This window comes from Ptychodera flava, chromosome 4 (assembly GCF_041260155.1).
Source record: "Ptychodera flava strain L36383 chromosome 4, AS_Pfla_20210202, whole genome shotgun sequence".
NCBI classification, from domain to species: domain Eukaryota; kingdom Metazoa; phylum Hemichordata; class Enteropneusta; family Ptychoderidae; genus Ptychodera; species Ptychodera flava.
The window spans coordinates 7,253,667-7,274,153 of record NC_091931.1 but is presented as its reverse complement, the minus strand read 5'-3'; the positions used below and the strand labels follow the sequence as shown (position 1 = coordinate 7,274,153).

Below are 20,487 nucleotides of genomic sequence, written 5' to 3'. Positions count from 1 at the left end.
ATACGTTTTGCCCGCTGGGAAGGGGGCTTTCGACCGACAGGTACAAACAAAGAGAGAGAGACAAGCTTTGTCTGTTGTACGGCAAAGAAAATAAGTCGAGCTCGTTTTGTGTCAATGAATGAGTTATACTTGCCCTGGTTACAGGTGAAATCTTTGCACATCACAAGCCGATATCGATCTGTAGTCTTGTTGACGGTTGCCTGGCATCCGCAGCACAGGTTCCGACATGATGAGCTCTGGACTTACAGACCTGACAGAGTGGTGTCGATTGCATGACACAAACACCAGTTACATGATGACAGTGATGACAATAAGAGCATGCAGTTACATGGATGACAGAAGACAGCAGAGACAGAAAGCACGTCTTTTATGGCCACAAACTTGCTGTGAGTCCATACCATGTTCCTGTATATTGGATGACGTCCTATATAATTACCAACAAACTACTACATGCTGGTTGGTGATCATGCCGACGAACTTTTACATCTCCTTCCACAGTCAATGTACTCAAAAAGAAAATTAGTTCCTAATTTAACATTCCACAAATAAACGAAACCATGACAGTTTGCTGTCTTGCCAGATGTAAAATAACGGAGTAGGACGAAAAATTGCTGGAGTAATACAGCCAAGCGTAGCTTAAGTTATTTTTTGTCGACCCTGATCTGCACAAGTTCGACAAATCGACAAATCAACTTTCGCGTCGCCCGATTTTCCTTCATTCGAATACTACAATCCGTTCAATTGAATAAAAATATATATCTCGATCAAACTACATCCACCATGAACTGTCAGAATTCTTCGGTATGCAAGTTGAGTTCAAATCAAGTGGTAAATTGTCGCGCAAGCATCTTCCTGAACCACTATAGCGTCTACGAAAACAGTTCCCTGCACTACCGCCAGCAATTGACTTTTACTTATACAGTGTAATCGGGTCGGGGTGTTGGGGGAAGGGGGATAGAATTATACTCGTATAGAATGTTGAAAAGTAACTCGTTGCACTCAATATTCGGTTGAGGTAGCTATTTCCCTGTTATACACTGTAACACCAGTCACTGCCGTCCCGCAATGTGACACCGAAACCCGTCTAAAGATATCCAGAGGAATAATTCCCTGTTCAGTCTGAATAACACATGCATTTGAAAACTATCGAAAGATTGCAAAGAAGCAAGAGTCAATCCAGGCTCTGTTTCTGTTTTAACCAGCCATCGCTTAAACAGGTTGCTTATACTTTGCGATGAACTTCTGTCGCTCTGTTCACTGAAGTACAATATTTTCCTTGCTTACAATCATGCAGGACTTAGTATGCATGTAAAACAATATGGCGGGCATTGCATGCACTTCGTAATGAAGCCGTTTTTAAGGGAAATAGGGTAATTTTCTGAAACACTTTATTCAGAAGCTGTTACAGTATGAGAAATAATAACAACAAAAAGGCTCTGAGATTGAAAAAAATAGCGGCTAAAGGACGTGAAGCTATTCAAGAAGTACATAAACTGACTTGAACGAGTCAGTGACTTAGTGTTCGTTGGATGTCATGTCAATTTATCATTCACTCGCCCTCTATCGATGATATTCAATGTACAGTGACACGGCTATAATGAGTAATTACGTTACTATCATAAAGACTAGACAAACGAGAAAATCATTTCATTTACATTTCGAATAATATTAAAATAATTAAACGATTGGCTTGCATTTATTGCATGCAACAGTTTGCCTACAAGCGGTACTTAGCATACGGTTGCCTTGAACGAGTCAGTCTAGTCCATGAAGGCTCACACAAGACGCTATTTCGGGAAAGTTCCGCTTGACGGGACGATGCTTAAATCTGATTGGCTATCTAGCGGTGCCACTTTGATATGAACTTCTCATGAAATCCTGAAAACTGTAGTTTTGATTCCTAGGACAGTCTCAACTAGAGAACTATCTGTTTCAGTCGACATGGAAGAGCTTCACTGCCGGTACAATATCAGAAATTATATCATACCAGTATATTGATGGCGCAAATACAGCGATCTGATTGGTCGAGACGCGAAAACAACCGTGGTATATATGCGATATACCACGGCTGGCATATTCGCGTGAGCTCTCAGCTTGAGCAAAAATCCGTTTATGACGTTCCACGCCAGAATTTCAATATACTGTTATGATATAATAGCAATAAATCACACCCAGCGACGGTATACCACGAGATTTTGACCAGTTCACTTCATATATGCACTCGCTATCGCTCGTGCATGTATGTCGTGAACTGGTCAAAATCTGGGTGTGCTTTATTGCTTAAGTAATTCAAAATAAATCGACCTGCACAACTGATTGTTGTTAATGACCAGAGACTTTTCGTATTTAACCTTTTTGACCTTGAAAGCTTGGCATTTTTCCCTCTAACGTTTTGCTTATTACTGCAACAAACAACTTTGTGACAATAAAATACATATTGACTGGCAAAATACTACGATGACTATTAAGAATAAGAAAGATAAAAATAGATCTTCAATACATGATTTCAAAATGTTATTTTTAAAATTTCACATGATAAAAAATTGACCATTTGCTACTTCAAAAGGCGATAACATTTCACACAGTACAGTATGATTGTAACGATGGCAGCGATGCTAGAGACAGCGTCAGATAAGCAAGAACTGTACATTACGGTCTCTCACGTCAATGTCACCTATTTTTATGATTTGCGGCTTGCGTCATCGCTCTGTCCTTATGTTTATAGTCTACAGATTATGGGCCAATAGTTGACGTATCATTGTTGATATTATCCAATGGTTCATATTCATCAGTGTTGCCATAGAAGAGGGTGTTTGTTTGGCTGTCTTCGTCACCGGTCTCTTGGTCTTCCGATGGCGTTGATGTTGTCATCTCAACTGGAAGATGAAATGGGAGACACCCAAGTCAGAGTGAAGGATACAGCATTATGGCGACCTTTGAGAACAGAGACCAAATGGTTTCCAATTGACGGGTGTGAAATCTACATACATGATCTATATGTCCTTTCAGCGAATATGATAGGCCCAATAAGCAGTTCTTTAATCAGAAATGGGTAATCTTCAATACCAACGTTTTGTTTTTACATTTATATTCGAGCAACGTATGTAGGTTTTTCCAAACAAAACATGGCAGGCATTGATGTCGGACGAGACAACATTACCTAATGTCTCATATTCCAGATGTCCGTTTGGATACAAGACGAGATTAGTGCTACAATTCTTAACATCCGGGCAGAAAACGTTTAAGAGATAACTTACCAGTACAATCAACTTGACTAGAAGCTGCCAATATCGAGGGTAGTACTTCCGTTTGGACACTCTCGACATTGACTTTGGCCGAATTCATCTTGATAGGTACCGACTGGACAAGCTGTACACACTTCAGTTGCATTGTCTAAGTACATTCCTAGTGGGCACTTCACTGTAAAACAAATAAACAATGAAAACATCAGTGAATTTTGTGAGGTGACATATTCAATTGTTGATTTGACAAGTTGACAGGATGACAAAGGCTATAATCAATCCGTATGATTAACAATATAACGAACTGACAAGTTTGCAAATTTTGATTAGGATGTGCATTTATTCACTGTTCACTGGATGGCTGCAATCATCATGATGGCGATAATAGTACTTTCATATGTACAGTTCAAATAATTTACGTTCAGCCATCGTGGAGGGACTGCGGTCAATTATATAAATATATATGTATGTATGTATGTATGTATGTATGTATGTATGTATGTATGTATGTATGTATGTATGTATGTATGTATGTATGTATGTATGTATGTGTGTGTGTGTGTGTGTGTGTGTGTGTGTGTGTGTGTGTGTGTGTGTGTGTGTATGTGTGTGTGTGTGTGTGTGTGTATGTATGTATGTATGTATGTATGTATGTATGTATGTATGTATGTATGTATGTATGTATGTATGTATGTATGTATGTATGTATGTATGTATGTATGTATGTATGTATGTATGTATGTATGTATGTATGTATGTGTGTGTGTGCATCTATCTATCTATCTATCTATCTATCTATCTATCTATCTATCTATCTATCTATCTATCTATCTATCTATCTATCTATCTATCTATCTATCTATCTATCTTTTCATTGATTTGACGAGCATGAATCCGATCTCAAATTAAGTGTCATCTTTCACTCTGCTTTCTCTTTCCTAGTCCGACACATGAAGTGTTTAATCAAAGCGAGCTGTCGCTTGTTCATATCACTGTTACAACTTGTAGTAGAATTCGATCAACGAACCCAGTGCTAACGATTTGTAAATGTACGTACCACAAACAGTGCCCACCAACTCTTGCTCAAATGTTTTCAGCTCGAATCCAGGTGGGCAATGGTCTGCGTCGTCAAGCTGTCTATATTCTGTTGAGATAAATAGTACGTGTTAATACCGGTCTCTTATCCCTATAGATTTAATGCTTATTAGCAATACTATACTGAGCGTTAGTGTCAATACATAATCACAATTTTACAACTTGAACTGAAAAATAAAAACATTGTTCTGTAGACCAAAAAATTATACTTTTGAACAGTGAAGTTGTCATGCAATACTGTACAACCGATACTCGCCGTGCAATTTTATTTATCGCTTTTGTAATCATTCGAGTAGCCTACACATTAAATTCGTCATCGTTCAAGACTGGGTGTATCCTAATGGAAATAATAAATTTCCATTATTTTCACTCTTGTAAACTAATTTATATGAAAGTCCGGAAACGGTTTCATGGAACAGATATTAGATTGCATATATTTTCACCATTGTTGTTTTCTAAAACAAACACATATTATTCTTAGGGAGCGTTCAGTTTTTACGGCCTGGGGGGGAGGGGCGGCAAAATCTTGTCACCGGTGTTCAAAAAAATATAGACCCCCCCTGCATTTTTTGTGAAAAAAAGATGACCCCCCCCCCTTTGTCAGACGAAAAAATTGATGACCTCCCCCCTGAAAAATAACCAAAACCCATATGTCAAATTTACCCGCATGGTTTGGATTTGAACTCCGGTACGCGGCGCACTTTATTCGATGCCAGTGCACAAACTTCTCAGCCACATCCATTGAAACGTCTGTTAATTAGGACGACTGTAAGGCAATTTTTAACTTCATTTCCATAGACAACTCATGTCCATGGACATTGTATAAAGTAAACTTTATTGGAGTGGTTCGCCAAAGGAAGCCCTCCGGTTAAGAGGGTCATGGGCCATTACGTAAAGTCAACTTTATTCTAGTGGGCCACCAAAGGTGGCACGCCGGTAAAGAGGGTCGATCATGGCTATTGCATAAAGTAGACTTTACTGGACAGGGCCGCTGAAGGCGCGCGGCCATTACCATTATTCAGTGCGTGATCCCAGGGGTCCCTCAAAAATGTTTCTAATACAAGCCGCGGCTTCAATTGGGAATTTTACGGTAAGATTGCCGTGGGGTATTACATAAAGTCAATTTATTGTAGTGGGCCGCCGGAGGCGGCCCGCCGGTAAAGAGGGTCAATCATGGCCATTGCATGAAGTAAACCTAATTGGAGTGGGCCGCCAAAGGGGTCTGCCCTTAAGAGGGTCATGGGTAATACATAATGTATATTTATTGTAGTGGGCCGCCGAAGGCGGCCCGCCGGTAAAGAGGGTCGATCATGGCCATGGCATAAAGTGAACTTTATTGTTGGTATTATGTTTTTGAAAATGTGGTGACCCCCCCTTTCCTACCAGTGAAAAAGCGATGACCCCCCCCCTTTGCGGATTCCAAAATTATGATGACCCCCCCCTGGATTTTGCCGCCCCCCCCCGGCCGTAAAAACTGAACGGTACCTTATCTAAACTTATCTAAGTTGAAATAAAAGTATTAACCTTGATAAACGAAAAAAAATTACTCCAGGTTAACATTCAATATTTAACAATACCAGTGGATATTCACATATTTATGCATATGAAAGTTAAACATATGAATTTTGGCATGATTTTGGGAGTAAAACGATAAACCATATTATAAAAACTGAACAAACTCATAGTAGAAATATTTCAAAGGTTACTGTTGATGGAGCTTTGCGTGGTACAGTTTGATGGTAATACAAAATATATGGAACTGCTGTGAACAAAGGTGAAATAAATGTTCATACCGGAGCAGTCTGGCATGGTTTTGCTTGGAGACCATGTAGCGTTTGCTCCACAAAGGTAAAGATGTGAGGGTTGTCCATCGTAGAACAGGTATCCATCGTCACACACAGGGTTGCATATTTTACCGAATAACCAATCAACACAGTCTGGATTGCCGTTCAATGGGCCGACCGGCTCACCACAACTCTTTGCTAGAAAACAAGTCAAGTAATAATAGAACGGCTTACAAAGACTTTGTTTGCATTGCATAGATATGAGATGTGAATGAGTAACATTTAACTTGCATTTTTTCGACTTTATTTTTCAATTGTGGTAGACATTAATTGCTTCATAGGTAAAGTTTACCTTTTTAACAGAAAAATAATACGCGATATGCAGTTTATATTGTCTCCTCTCCTTCATTGTCATGACGCAATGTCATAATGCTATTGATCACATGACTGTTCGGATATCATATGTACCAGAGGTCACCTCCAAATAAATGCGACCATGTTGAATTTTGCAATTAGAATCGCTCATCATACAAATGAAAGAACTCAGGTCACTACAGTCTCAAGAAAGTTAATGCGAATAGACCAAGAACACGATGTTAACAGTACACAAAGAAATTCAAAGGGGCGGCATTGGAGAGCTGTAGAGGGGCGATTCACAGACAAAACAGCCTGTTTGCTTCAAATCTCTGAAACGAATTACTAGAATCTGATTCTAATTTTCTTGAACATCTCATTTGTTCGCTTCCGGCGACTAAAGTTGTGAATTCCCGAGTGCACTGTAACACTAGAAAAGGTCGTCTCGCTGAATTTTCCGGTGTTCGCCGCCGGGGACATTCCTGGAGTCAGTGCAGATATATTAACTTACGTTCGATTTCAATGGTAAACGAACAGTCGGCCGCATTGTTAGCTGCGTCTTTGACAACATACACTACGTTGTAAACACCCCATGTGAACGCTCCGCCAGGGTCCTAGAAATAAACCATGCATCGTAGAAACGATGAAAGGAACTTCAGCAGCCAGGATATTGACAGATAGAGGACAATTCATTTATTGTCCTTTAAAGAAGGGCCACACAGTTTATACTTCATTATCCCGATTCTGATTACAAAGAAAGGCTTACAGATCTTAATATTATGCCTCTCACATACAGAAGAGAAATGTCAGATTTGATATTTTTCATTAAGTGTATTCATGGATATTATGATGTAAATTTAAATGACTTTGTTCACTTTTACTCAGCCAATTCGAGTTATCCCAATACGAGATCAATTGATGACTATTTAAAACTTAAACCACAGTCTTGCCACACAGAATCATTTACACGTTTTTACTTTAATAGAATTGTACCACTATGGAATCATTTACACTCAGATATTAGAATGTCGGGGAGCGTCTCTCTTTTTAAATCAAGAGTAACTTCATTTTATCAGCAGAAATTTGTAAATATTTTCAATTGTACTGATACTTGTACATGGGTTTCAGCATGTCGCTGTCATAATTGTCGTCCAATTTAATTATTTCCGGTCTTTTCACTGTTCCACAGCTGCCGACTTTGTTTATTACTGTATGTTAAATTGTTTTTTATTGTGCATTTTGTTATGTGCCTTGTTTTTTTTTTTCAATTTTTAATGTGTGGTGGGGCAGTTATAGAGGTGCTCGTCACCTGTTTGTCTCAACCTTTCACTGGTGAGCTAGTTGTTTGTCATTGTGTCTTCTTTGTCTTTGTATGCCAGTGATGAAGTTTAATAAATAAATAAATATCATAAAACAGAATGTGCTGACAGAAACAATATTTATTTGTTACTCGTTACAATTCATATCGAAAACCATCAATCTTTTGATTATTAGTCGATAGTCGATTTCTTAGTACTTAGATAATTTAAAATAGTCGATTTCTAAGTTCATAACACAGTCAAACCATGGCCACCAAAAAAATCGATTGTTATTTCAGTGTCTTTGTTAAGCCATGGATCGGGGCATTCCGTTCCGCGTTTACGATTAGAATGTTACAGTAGAGTGAAAAACATACTGATTATCTATAACGAACACAAGCTGGTCATCGGTCAAAATTGACATAACCACCATATGTAATTTGAATTTACAATTGAATACATAATGTTACTATCACCATCACTGCATTAACAGTACTGACGATATTACTTACCCTGGAATTCCATTCCTCCACAATACCGACATTATCTGTGAATTCTGGTTCCTTCCAGTGTATTTCATCTGGATACCGTGACCCGGTTTCTACTCTAAAAGATTTCGGACAGCTGACAACCTTTGGTGATTCTTTATCTGTGAAGTTGAAGACGACATATAGACTAGTGAACAAATACTGAGAAATGAGTGTAATTCTTAAAGAAATTGACCGAAACTGAATTTGAATACGATAAAACCACATGCATCCTATCACTATTATCGAAACTTGTCTAGCCGATTTGAAAGCGTGTGCTACAACGCTTGACGAAAGGGACGTTCCATATATCTGGACGAAAGAGATGCGCCATAAATGTTGACAAAAGAAATGCTAAGATCTTGACAAAAGAGATGTGCCATTTATGTTGAAGGACCCTTGAAGATGTGACATAGATCTTGACCAAAGTGATCTTGACTAAATGGATATGCCATAGATCTTTACAAACGGGTTGTGCTATATATCTTGACGGAAGAGATGTACCATAGATCTTGACGAAAGGGTTGTCGTTAGTCGTCACTTTTACATTTTAAAATTAGTCACAGAATGTCAAAGAATTGTGGCCATTTTTGTCATAAGAATGTAACTATTGAATTTTATGAAGCAAGGCTTAAAATCGTAATTTTCGCTCCGCTGCTTTTTCCCGTTTCAATCTGCCCCACCGTAAGGGTTCAATAATCCATCGCTAACAACACTATAATATACAACAGTCCATCTCTGCCGTGGTAATGCTTCAATGTGGCGGTGTCTCTATAGACACATTCTACGCATTTCAGGAAATCTTGCTGAGAAAGAAAAATACAATTTCACAGAAAAACTAACCAATGACATTGACAGTAACGACACAGGTGGCTCTCTTCTGTCCATCGTCACTGATAGCTGCGTAGTGAATGGTGGTTATACCAGGTGTAAACGTTGTATTTGTTGTGGGACGATTCACCTGGATATTTTCAGTGTTGGCGATCGGCGATGGAATAGACGTGACTATGGAAGATTCTCCTTGTGGAAGTTCAATTGTCAGATCATTAGCACATGTGATACTTGGATCTTTGTTTTCTGAGAAAATGAAACAAAATATAAACTCTTTTTGGTATTTATATATAAAGCCAAATATGAGCTAAAAACCGACGTTTGACTCAATGTGTAGCTATCCTTGTCAAGCTTGCGGGTCATTCTACTAGAGATCATTCGAAGTCTCGTTGGTACAGTTTACCTTGCCTTGTCAGGATCTACGTCTTTCTGACGAACCTGACAACTCTATCTAAAAGCAACTCTTATCATACTTTTTCCTGAAAGTTTGATTTTATTGACTTTGTTTGAACGGATTTCATTGACTTAGCTTTGGACTGACTTTACTGGAAGTAAATGGTACAGAGAGAAACTTCGTCAACCTTTTGCTTTTTTCGTCATAAAATTATTGACATCAAAAAATTCCACTTCTATCTACATTCTTTGAAACGGAAGAGTCATAGAAATGTGCAACTGTGCTCTGATATTGATTTGAAATGTAAACGATTGAAGGGTAAGAGGTTAAATTGGAATAAAATGACGTAAAATAGAATTATGCTAAACTAAACGGAGATATATCTGACCTTTGACACAAGTTGGTGGTTGTCTACTCCACGTCTTGTCATGTGACACCTGCTGACCTGGTACCAACCAAGTGATACCCATCGTCACAGGTAAAGACGCACTGTGTTTGGAAACGGTTTAAACCGTTACCACGCTCACACGACATCGGCAAGACCTTACCGTCTGCTGGGGCGTCCAGATTTGGACAAGTTACGGCTGAAACAAAGAAATTCAAGCGAAAACCCGTAAATCGACTGACAAAGATTACTTTGAGGGAAGACTCGAATGAAGTTCGCAATAAGTTGTAACAAGCGATGAACGCTTCAGCCTTCTAAATCAGTGTCTGCATTAAGATTCGTCAAGATGAAAAGTAAATAAATAATACTAGTACACCAATTTGGCTGAACTCTGATCTTACTGAGGGCTGTTAAATATTTTGTGAAAGTAAATTAAGGTCTCTCTAACGTCATATGAAGTCGAAGGTGTCCATGTATTTCTTTAAATTCACCTAGAACACTGACAGAGTCAACTTATAGCAAGCCAAGGGTGATTTTAAAGTACGGACCCTCCCTCGAAACTATACTACGCCGACCTAACCAAGCCGTGAGGACTGTGTCTGATCATCCATGTTTACACATGTTGACGCCATGATATATTTCAGTTTATTGAAAAGGATCAGTCTTAGAGACTCATGAAAATAGAATCTGAAGCCCGACTTACGTGTACAAGTAGTTTCAGAACCCGACCAACGACCTGTATTTTCACAAATTCGTTTTTCTGATCCAGTGAGTACGTAGCCTTTCAAACAGTCAAATGTACACTCAGTTCCAACTGCAAACAAACAAAGTTTGATCATCAGTCACTATAGTCGTATTGTGCCCTTCATTGTCAACACCACCTTGTTTTAATGATAAAATGGAAAAGTTTTCACTTTTCTTGGTTGATATTGAATTAGAGGCACGCAACAAATGCTTACAGGATCAGTAACCGTATTGCGATTTCCTCAGCAGCAAATTTTCGTAACAGAGAAGATATTATTACATGGTTTTTATAGAGTTTCCTTTTCAAAGTGCATGTATCACTAATCTACTGAGTCAGACCACAGTCTAATGTAGGGCAATGAAGACATCTGTATCCGTATCCTGGTATGGTTTCCAGAATTCTATAAATAACTCAACTTCCTAACATAACCCATCTGGCCTTTCCCCTTGCAAGCTGACAAACGTCGGTGCCATGATGGATTGTTTCACTTACCGATGAGGGGTTTGTTTGGATTTTCACCCGAGCACACTCCTTTTGGCTTGACCTTTCCATATCGAGGCACGGCGAGGGCACTGCAAACTACCGCTGTAAACAATTAAGTGAGATCGAAAATGCCCTATTACACACAAAAATATTTGCTATTAAGTCATTTGAAGGTTTCAAATACTGCTGCACTTGAAGACTAGGAAGCTAGTAGAAAAGACGATGTGTTTGATGAAGCACAGTTTTGGATCATAACCTGTGTAAATCTACACATACCAAAGGAAATGATCTATACATAACAAAGGAAATGAACTTCAGACCTGCAGAAATTCACAAACTCACAGAATGAAATAAACAAGGGAGAGTGTTAGAATTCGAGTATGACGGTCTATTCACAAAATATACGCTGTGAACCATTAAACTGTTCTGTTCACTAGGTATGTGTTTGCCATATTCAAGACAGAATGCTTAGAGAGAGAGAGAGAGAGAGAGAGAGAGAGAGAGAGAGAGAGAGAGAGAGAGAGAGAGAGAGAGAGAGAGAGAGAGAGAGAGAGAGAGAGAGAGAGAGAGAGAGACACGGCGGAAGTATGGGGTGAGAACACCGCCAAAATTATCTTGAAATCTTTATTTAAACTTATCTCATCATTATTATTCCATTTATTTTGGTGATTTGGTGATAATTATGTAAATATTTTGCCATTATTATGCAATTATTTGATCATTATTTGGATATTATTTTGACATAATAACGAACCTATTTGGTAATTCGGTTGTTGTGACATTATTTGGCATTGATGTCTTGATTTGGAACTTATTTCACAATTATTATGCCATTATTTGGTGATTTGGTCATTTTTATGTCATTATTTTGTCTTTATTTTTCGATGATTAGGTCATGATTATGACATTATCTTGACATTATTATGAATTTATTATGTTAATTCGGTTCTTTTGCCATTATTCGGCATTGATGTCTTGATTTGGAACTTATTTCATCACTATTTTGCCATTATTCGGTGATTTGGTCATTTTTACGTCATTATTTGGTCTTTATTATGCGATTATTTGGTGATTATTACGACATTACCTTGACATTATTACGAATTTATTATGTTAATTTCGGTTCTTTTTCAATTATTCGGCATTGATGTCTTGATTTGGAACTTATTTCATCATTATTTTGCCATTATTTGGTGATTTGGTCATTTTTACGTCATTATTTGGTCTTTATTATGCGATTATTTGGTGATTATTACGACATTATCTTGACATTATTACGAATTTATTATGTTAATTCGGTTCTTTTTCAATTATTCGGCATTGATGTCTTGATTTGGAACTTATTTCATCATTATTTTGCCATTATTTGGTGATTTGGTCATTTTTACATCATTATTTGGTCTTTATTATGCGATTATTTGGTGATTATTACGACATTATCTTGACATTATTATGAATTTATTATGTTAATTCGGTTCTTTTTCAATTATTCGGCATTGATGTCTTGATTTGGAACTTATTTCATCATTATTTTGCCATTATTTGGTGATTTGGTCATTTTTATGTCATTATTTGGTCTTTATTATGCGATTATTTGGTGATTATTACGACATTATCTTGACATTATTATGAATTTATTATGTTAATTCGGTTCTTTTTCACTTATTCGGCATTGATGTCTTGATTTGGAACTTATTTCATCATTATTTTGCCATTATTTGGTGATTTGGTCATTTTTACGTCATTATTTGGTCTTTATTATGCGATTATTTGGTGATTATTACGACATTACCTTGACATTATTATGAATTTATTATGTTAATTCGGTTCTTTTTCAATTATTTGGCATTGATGTCTTGATTTGGAACTTATTTCATCATTATTTTGCCATTATTTGGTGATTTGGTCATTTTTATGTCATTATTTGGTCTTTATTACGCGATTATTTGGTCATGATTATGACATTATCTTGATATTATCTTGACATTATTATGAATTTATTATGTTAATTCGGTTGTTTTGCTATTATTTAGTATTTATGTCTTGATTTGGAACTTATCTCATCATTATTATTTCATTATTTGGTGATTGGGTCATTTTTGTGTCATTACTAGCCATTATTATGCGATTATTTGGTCATGATTACGACATTATTATGACATTAGCTTGGCTTTCAATTATTTGACCTACTTTATTATCTGAACTCATTATTTGACCTGCATTTGAACCCTACCCAGAAATCATTGTACAACACAATGGCGGCTGTAATTTGGTCGGTCTCCTCGGATAGAGAGAGAAAAGCGGGCTTTGCTTAAGTTTTAAAGCGCAGCTCAGCATATCGCGTATCTAGAATAGTTTATCGTGCTCGAAAACATAGGTCGACCACGATTTCGGATTAAAAATCGATTGTTTTCGGCGGCGGAACTGGGCTGTGGTGGGGGTAGCCGACGGTGTCATGTCTCCATAGCTATATAGTATAGGCTAGGCAGTTACAGTCCCTCCATCCCCAGAGGGACTGTGGTTACACCTAGCTCTCTGCGTAGCAGGGCGGTGTGTTACCGGCGTTATACGGCCTCCCACCACATTGGGCAGGCCGTATAACGCCGGTAACACACAGCCCTGCCATGCAGAGCGAGGTTACACCCAACCTGCCACGCACAGCCAGCGTGCGAAATTCACGCTAACCCCGTGGCCTGAGACCAACTGTTTTCATGCCGGACCAGTAACACTTGACAGATGTCCTGCTGTCCCTAAAGACGAGGGACAGTAACGTTAAACTTTTCCTGTATGTACAGATGTTTACCAAATGTTTTGCTAAGCTAAATACCCGACAAAATTATTCAAAGATACGAAATTTATTCTTTCAAGAGATTTGCAAAACGCGAAATTCGCAAATAGGCCTAAAGGTTAACAGACTGATCGGCACGACGTCAAAGCCAAAGACCTTAGGCCCACCTCACGTTTTATCGCCAAAGTAATGAGTGGCGCTATGCAATATCCTCTCCATTTGTAAAGCATTTCATTTGTTAGGTTCAAGATCTCCTTGTGGTCATAATAGCGTAATTGTTTTATAGCGCATCGACCGTGTTGCATGTGTCTCGGTAAAACTGAATTTCGAGGACACTGCAACATTGGACTTTTGGACAACACAGTATCGAAATTAGAATTGTTTGGTCAGATCGTGGACCCTCGAGAAAAAACTACGTTTTATGGTCAGATATGTGAGATGGTGAAATCTCCGATGTTGGATATTTACCCACTGTTTTAGACAAGTATCGTATAATTTAAGTCAGATTCGGACTACGGAAGTCGGGCTTGGCTAGACCACTGGACCAGTTTTTACACATGGTGATCTCCCAGATAAACATCAATTATTTGCCCACGATTTGACAAGTATAGTATCGTAAAGTATCGAAGTTAGAGCCATATTGAGGAAATCGGGTTTGCCGGGCGGGTTTTGCAAGATCTGTGAGGTGGCAAATCTCTGACATATATATCGGACATTTGTCACGGAATCGCCGATAAACATCGGAGATTTTACATAGATCAGACGTGCCTAAGACACAAGGCAAGTCATTCTAGTGACCATGATATGGTCCCAATCGCCGATAAATATCGAGTAAATATATGTGATTTCACAGATCCGCCGTGTTGAGACGCAAGGCAAGTCATTCTAGAATTGCCCAGTGTCGATTACTATAATTTAGAGTCCCAAAATCGCCGATATGTATCAGCTTGAAGTAAAATATCGGCAATTTCTCAAACCCGGCGTGCTGCGACAGACGGCAAGCCATTTTTGTGTCGTCTAGTAACGATATTAGACCCGACATATAGATTGTGTATGACGGAAATATGTTGGACGTCAAGTAAATGTCCAATACTTAACATTGTGGAAAGTAGTTCTGACTTTGATGGCTGTTTGCCTTAGTCACAGTTAAGGTTAAGCCACAGTCCCTTTATGTGGTTAAGATTACATTTTAAATTTGTGATTCGTCTTTTGACGTGGATTTCGACACTTCAGTATTATTTCTCTTCATCAGTTGCCCTTATTTTTGTATTCCCTTCCTTGAATTTGACGATGAGTCCCTCAAAGAGGAGAAGCCAGAATTTTTTTTTGAAGAGTCAAATGTTGTATTGACTCCATTTGTGTTTGATCCGGTGTTTGTGCTGCCAAAACTTAATTACCCATCCCTGATCGGAGTTCTGGACGCCTAGCTTTTCCATATTGGGACATATTTCAAGCCCGCGCTTAATGCTCGTTTTCTCATTGTTAGAAATATTTTTGTGAAAGGTTATTTTTTAGGAAATAAAAAAGTCTTATGAGTTTGTGCTTAACCTTTCACTGATTCCATATTTTTTTGGCACTGAGATCAGTTACCCCAACTTTTGGTTTTGATAGTCATCTTCATATTTTGCTTTAAAAGAATTAAAGACACAAAAACAGTTTGATATTAGGTTTTTGAAGTGGTGTCTTTTTATTTTTTCAATCACAATGTTCTTGGCCCTATACTGAGCGCGGGTAAATAATCCTCTATATTTCAACGGATTTGACCTGATAATGGGACCAGTTGATTTCCTTCAGGGCCAGTGATTTTCTAAAGTTGCTGGCCCGCTTGACCAGTAAAGATTTTTGCGCGGTGAGTTTCGCACACTGCGCACAGCTCAGTAAAGGTATAAGGATTATGTTACCCCAGTTCCATGGAGCGAAGTGCGACCAAGATTATGTGTTTATGTTATTTAGACGTTTATGTTATTAGACACGAAAGTTTCTCGTATTTTTGCCAATGCGGTGGCAGTTGATGGTGACCGCCCTGAAGCTCCAACACCCCATGTTGCGACATCCCTGTGTTCCGACACCCCCATATATTTTTAAATAAATGCTTCTGCAGGAACTAGTTTTCCGGTTGTCAAGTCTTATTTACAATGTAATGAATATAAAACATTTCTACATGTGACTGTAAAGGCAAGACTTCAATAGAAGTTCACGCCGAAATCATTCTTTGATTTATTCCTAATGATCTATAGTTTATTATATACTCTTTCGTAAATATGTTTGACCTTGACAAAGCGATTATATTGTCGTATTTATTTGCCAAATATAGACCACACTGCATTTGATTGTATTATTAGAATCCAAATCATCTCAGCATATTCGTGCCATTATTGAAGCCTTCTCATCCAGATGAGTCCAGACGAGAATTATGAAAAAAAATGAGAAAGCAATAGGGCCTACTTTTCTTTTATCTTATTTTAAGGCCAGTTAGAGTTGCATCTGTATGCTACAGTCTGAAAAGCCGGTGATAAGTATCAAGGAAATATTCGTTCAGTGAAGATGTCTTATCATACGTATGCCACATTACATTTTTGTTTGTCAGGAACTATTCTCGAACATATGTTATTTTTATCGTAAACTCATAGGGGCACGGTCGCTAACCTAACGACTTTTTATTGCGTTGTTTGTCATGAAACTTTATGACTTTTCCCCGTAAAGAAGTATGTTGATTCGTTGTGAGGACTCCAACCTTTAAAACTGTATTGTCTCCCCATGCACGATTTTGATTCTTTCTTTTGTTTTCCCTTTCGATTATGCGATGTTGTTTTTCTTCCGCAGAGCGCGATATTAATAGCGAAAACAATTGTTTTTATCAAGTCCACACGGCCGAACATGCAGTCGCTGTTTCCTCAAGCTGCAAGTTTTACGTATTTTTTGCTGTGTTGATTAGGCAAATAAAACATACTGCATACACCGAAGCATCGCCATACACACAGCTGTTGTGCCGTGTCTTGTACAGTATCATGACATTGGCAATTATTAAAACAAATTTAAACATTTACTGCAAGGAGTATTCTTGAAAATAACATGTCGGGAAGGACGGTATGCGAGGACTTGAAACACACTCAATTTTTATACCACGGGCATATAGGAAGAAATTAAATATTACCTGTAACCGTAACTTCAAAGATGCATCAGTTATGGAAAATTCTTGGAAATGTACGAATATATTTTACCTTTTGGAAGTTTTATATTGAAATACTCACGGGAATTAAAATTTCCTCCCTGCTTATTGTTTACATTTTTGCAACCGACTCTGTCCATATAAATTGTTTGCCAAATATTGTACGATTCCTGTTTGTTAAATTTATTTAATTTTACATATAATATCGTCTAGAAAAATGATTTCAAAACCTTACATCTCAATATCTCGGCTATAGCATGTATAGAGACGCGTTGTACTCAAGTACAAATGAAAGATCACCGGCCCAACTCAAATCATATTGAAAAACCGCAATAATTTCTACATTTGGTGAAGCCAGTTATGAGAAACGGATTTCTTTTAAAACGTTCAGAACTATACCAAGAAAATTAAAAGTAAGTTCTGATAATCGGGTACAGTGGAAATCGGAAAGTTCCGCCCTGTTTAGGCCTACATCATGCCATTCTAATCACCTATAAATAATTTCGGATTTAGGCCTATTGTAATTTAGCATAATATATATCACATTGATAAATCATGGTTTATATATTTCAATTACAAAGGTTCGACGTTTTCTTCAAAAAAGGAATCGTTCGGAATCACATTGAAGTTTTCTAAACACAATGTTTAGGACACAATTTTAAAAAGACGGCTCTATTAAAATTGAGTAAGCTTAAAAATGCTGCCTCGATGCGTATAGCCTAGCTGTGGGTCCATAGCTGTGGTGTTTTCAGACGGGATTCCTGCCTTTTACGGGCTGGTTTTGACTTTTACTATTTTAACCCCGCCACCACAAAATCGTAATCAAAACCAGCCATTAAAAGGCAGGAATCCGGTCAGAAAACACCACAGCTATGGATCGACCCACAGCTACGTATAGCCATGGGTTTCATAGACTCAGGCAGATAGGCGTTGAGGTCGAGGCCGGACCCCACCATTGCTGCTGTGCCCTACGTCCTTAGGCCCTATACCCAAGTTCATGATGTAAACCGTGTCGGGCCGATTTATATGATAGAGTTCGGGTATTATTATAATAACACCTTTAAGCTCTACGCACAGGCACCACCGTAGTTGATAGCGTTTTAGTGCCCTTTTCTACAACACTACAAGCGCTATCAACTACGATAGTGCTAGTGGCTCTACGAGAGTCTACGTGGCAGTGCTGGGGCTGTCGACAGCCCGCTGACTTCCAGTATGGAGCGCCCAGTTCCGCCGCCGAAAACAATCGATTTTTAATCCGAAATCGTGGTCGACCTATGTTTTCGAGCACGATAAACTATTCTAGATACGCGATATGCTGAGCTGCGCTTTAAAACTTAAGCAAAGCCCGCTTTTCTCTCTCTATCCGAGGAGACCGACCAAATTACAGCCGCCATTGTGATGTGCAATGATTTCTGGGTAGGGTTCAAATGCAGGTCAAATAATGAGTTCAGATAATAAAGTAGGTCAAATAATTGAAAGCCAAGCTAATGTCATAATAATGTCGTAATCATGACCAAATAATCGCATAATAATGGCTAGTAATGACACAAAAATGACCCAATCACCAAATAATGAAATAATAATGATGAGATAAGTTCCAAATCAAGACATAAATACTAAATAATAGCAAAACAACCGAATTAACATAATAAATTCATAATAATGTCAAGATAATATCAAGATAATGTCGTAATCATGACCAAATAATCGCGTAATAAAGACCAAATAATGACATAAAAATGACCAAATCACCTAATAATGGCAAAATAATGATGAAATAAGTTCCAAATCAAGACATCAAAGCCGAATAATTAAAAAAGAACCGAATAAACATAATAAATTCATAATAATGTCAAGGTAATGTCGTAATAATCACCAAATAATCGCATAATAAAGACCAAATAATGACATAAAAATGACCAAATCACCAAATAATGGCAAAATAATGATGAAATAAGTTCCAAATCAAGACATCAATGCCGAATAATTGAAAAAGAACCGAATTAACATAATAAATTCATAATAATGTCAAGGTAATATCAAGATAATGTCGTAATCATGACCAAATAATCGCATAATAAAGACCAAATAATGACATAAAAATGACCAAATCACCAAATAATGGAATAATAATGATGAAATAAGTTCCAAATCAAGACATCAATGCCGAATAATGGTAAAAGAACCGAATTAACATAATAAATTCATAATAATGTCAAGATAATATCAAGATAATGTCATAATCATGACCAAATAATCGCGTAATAAAGACCAAATAATGACATAAAAATGACCAAATCACAAAATAATGGCAAAATAATGATGAAATAAGTTCCAAATCAAGACATCAATGCCGAATAATTGAAAAAGAACCGAATTAACATAATAAATTCATAATAATGTCAAGGTAATGTCGAAATAAGCACCAAATAATCGCATAATAAAGACCAAATAAGGACGTAAAAATGACCAAATCACCAAATAATGGAATAATAATGATGAGATAAGTTTAAATAAAGATTTCAAGATAATTTTGGCGGTGTTCTCACCCCATACGGAAGGAGTGTATGTGTCTTACGTTCGCATGACTTCCTATCTTCCGTCATGATTGATGCACCATCACACTCACATAGATAACCACCGTCAAAGTTGACACAAAGTTGACTGCAGCCACCGTTGTTATGCTCACATTCATCGATATCTGTTGAGAAAATTTGCACATAATGTAAGAAACATCACAAATTTCACGTTTTACACCGATTGAATGGCATTATATTATAATCTACCAAACTCCGACTAAATTCGGGAGAAATACGCAAACTAGTGTCGCATTTCTACTTGTGGTCAACGCGAGCATGGTCATTATCACCGTTGTCGTAATCGCTGTTTAATGACAATGTAATATCAAGGTGACATTACCTATACACATGTAAGGGTCTTCGGGATCTACGATGTACCCATCTTTGCACGAACACATGAAACTTCCTTCGCCATTCAAACAATTGTGTTCACATCCACCATTATTTTGGCTGCATTCATCGATGTCTTTAAAAATAAAACAAAGCGGACAACAGACAACGAATTACACTCATTGTATGACGGTTATGATTTATTTTGCACAGGAAGAAAATATCAGCTAACTTTGGATGTTCTACTCATTAATTCAATTATCGTCGAAATTGTTCGCCATGATTATCAACTTCCCGTTAATGAAAGATCATGCATATTCTGTGAGAGGATGTCAAGAGTGTGACAATTGTTGAAAACGAATTTAACTTTGAATTTCACTTCAGATTGTATTCGTTAAGAGCATTTAAAAACAAGAAAACTTGAGCTAGGATTTAATGTTGCGTACGTACTGTTTTAGTGGTATAGAGTTTTTTCGTTGCATT

The 20,487-nt window shown here is 37.6% G+C and overlaps 2 protein-coding genes across 2 annotated transcripts in view; both read right to left on the bottom strand.

Annotated features, from left to right (window-relative positions):
- Window positions 1-1,366: 1,366 nt before the first annotated feature.
- The window catches only part of LOC139130797 (sushi, von Willebrand factor type A, EGF and pentraxin domain-containing protein 1-like), a 20,007-nt gene continuing 886 nt past the window's right edge, over window positions 1,367-20,487 (bottom strand). Inside the window, exons 2-13 of the mRNA XM_070696585.1 lie at window positions 20,015-20,140; window positions 19,674-19,796; window positions 11,148-11,240; window positions 10,614-10,724; window positions 9,914-10,109; window positions 9,144-9,377; window positions 8,286-8,422; window positions 6,987-7,089; window positions 6,131-6,319; window positions 4,300-4,386; window positions 3,258-3,420; window positions 1,367-2,876 (exon numbers count right to left, since the gene is read on the bottom strand). Of these exons, the coding sequence (XP_070552686.1) occupies window positions 3,275-3,420; window positions 4,300-4,386; window positions 6,131-6,319; window positions 6,987-7,089; window positions 8,286-8,422; window positions 9,144-9,377; window positions 9,914-9,995 (978 nt within the window). The 5' untranslated portion in view covers window positions 9,996-10,109; window positions 10,614-10,724; window positions 11,148-11,240; window positions 19,674-19,796; window positions 20,015-20,140 and the 3' untranslated portion in view covers window positions 1,367-2,876; window positions 3,258-3,274. The remainder of the gene's footprint in view (window positions 2,877-3,257; window positions 3,421-4,299; window positions 4,387-6,130; window positions 6,320-6,986; window positions 7,090-8,285; window positions 8,423-9,143; window positions 9,378-9,913; window positions 10,110-10,613; window positions 10,725-11,147; window positions 11,241-19,673; window positions 19,797-20,014; window positions 20,141-20,487) is intronic.
- Window positions 19,618-20,487, bottom strand: part of LOC139130578 (matrilin-2-like) — a 6,762-nt gene continuing 5,892 nt past the window's right edge. The window contains exons 7-8 of the mRNA XM_070696327.1: window positions 20,015-20,140; window positions 19,618-19,796 (exon numbers count right to left, since the gene is read on the bottom strand). Of these exons, the coding sequence (XP_070552428.1) occupies window positions 19,618-19,796; window positions 20,015-20,140 (305 nt within the window). The remainder of the gene's footprint in view (window positions 19,797-20,014; window positions 20,141-20,487) is intronic.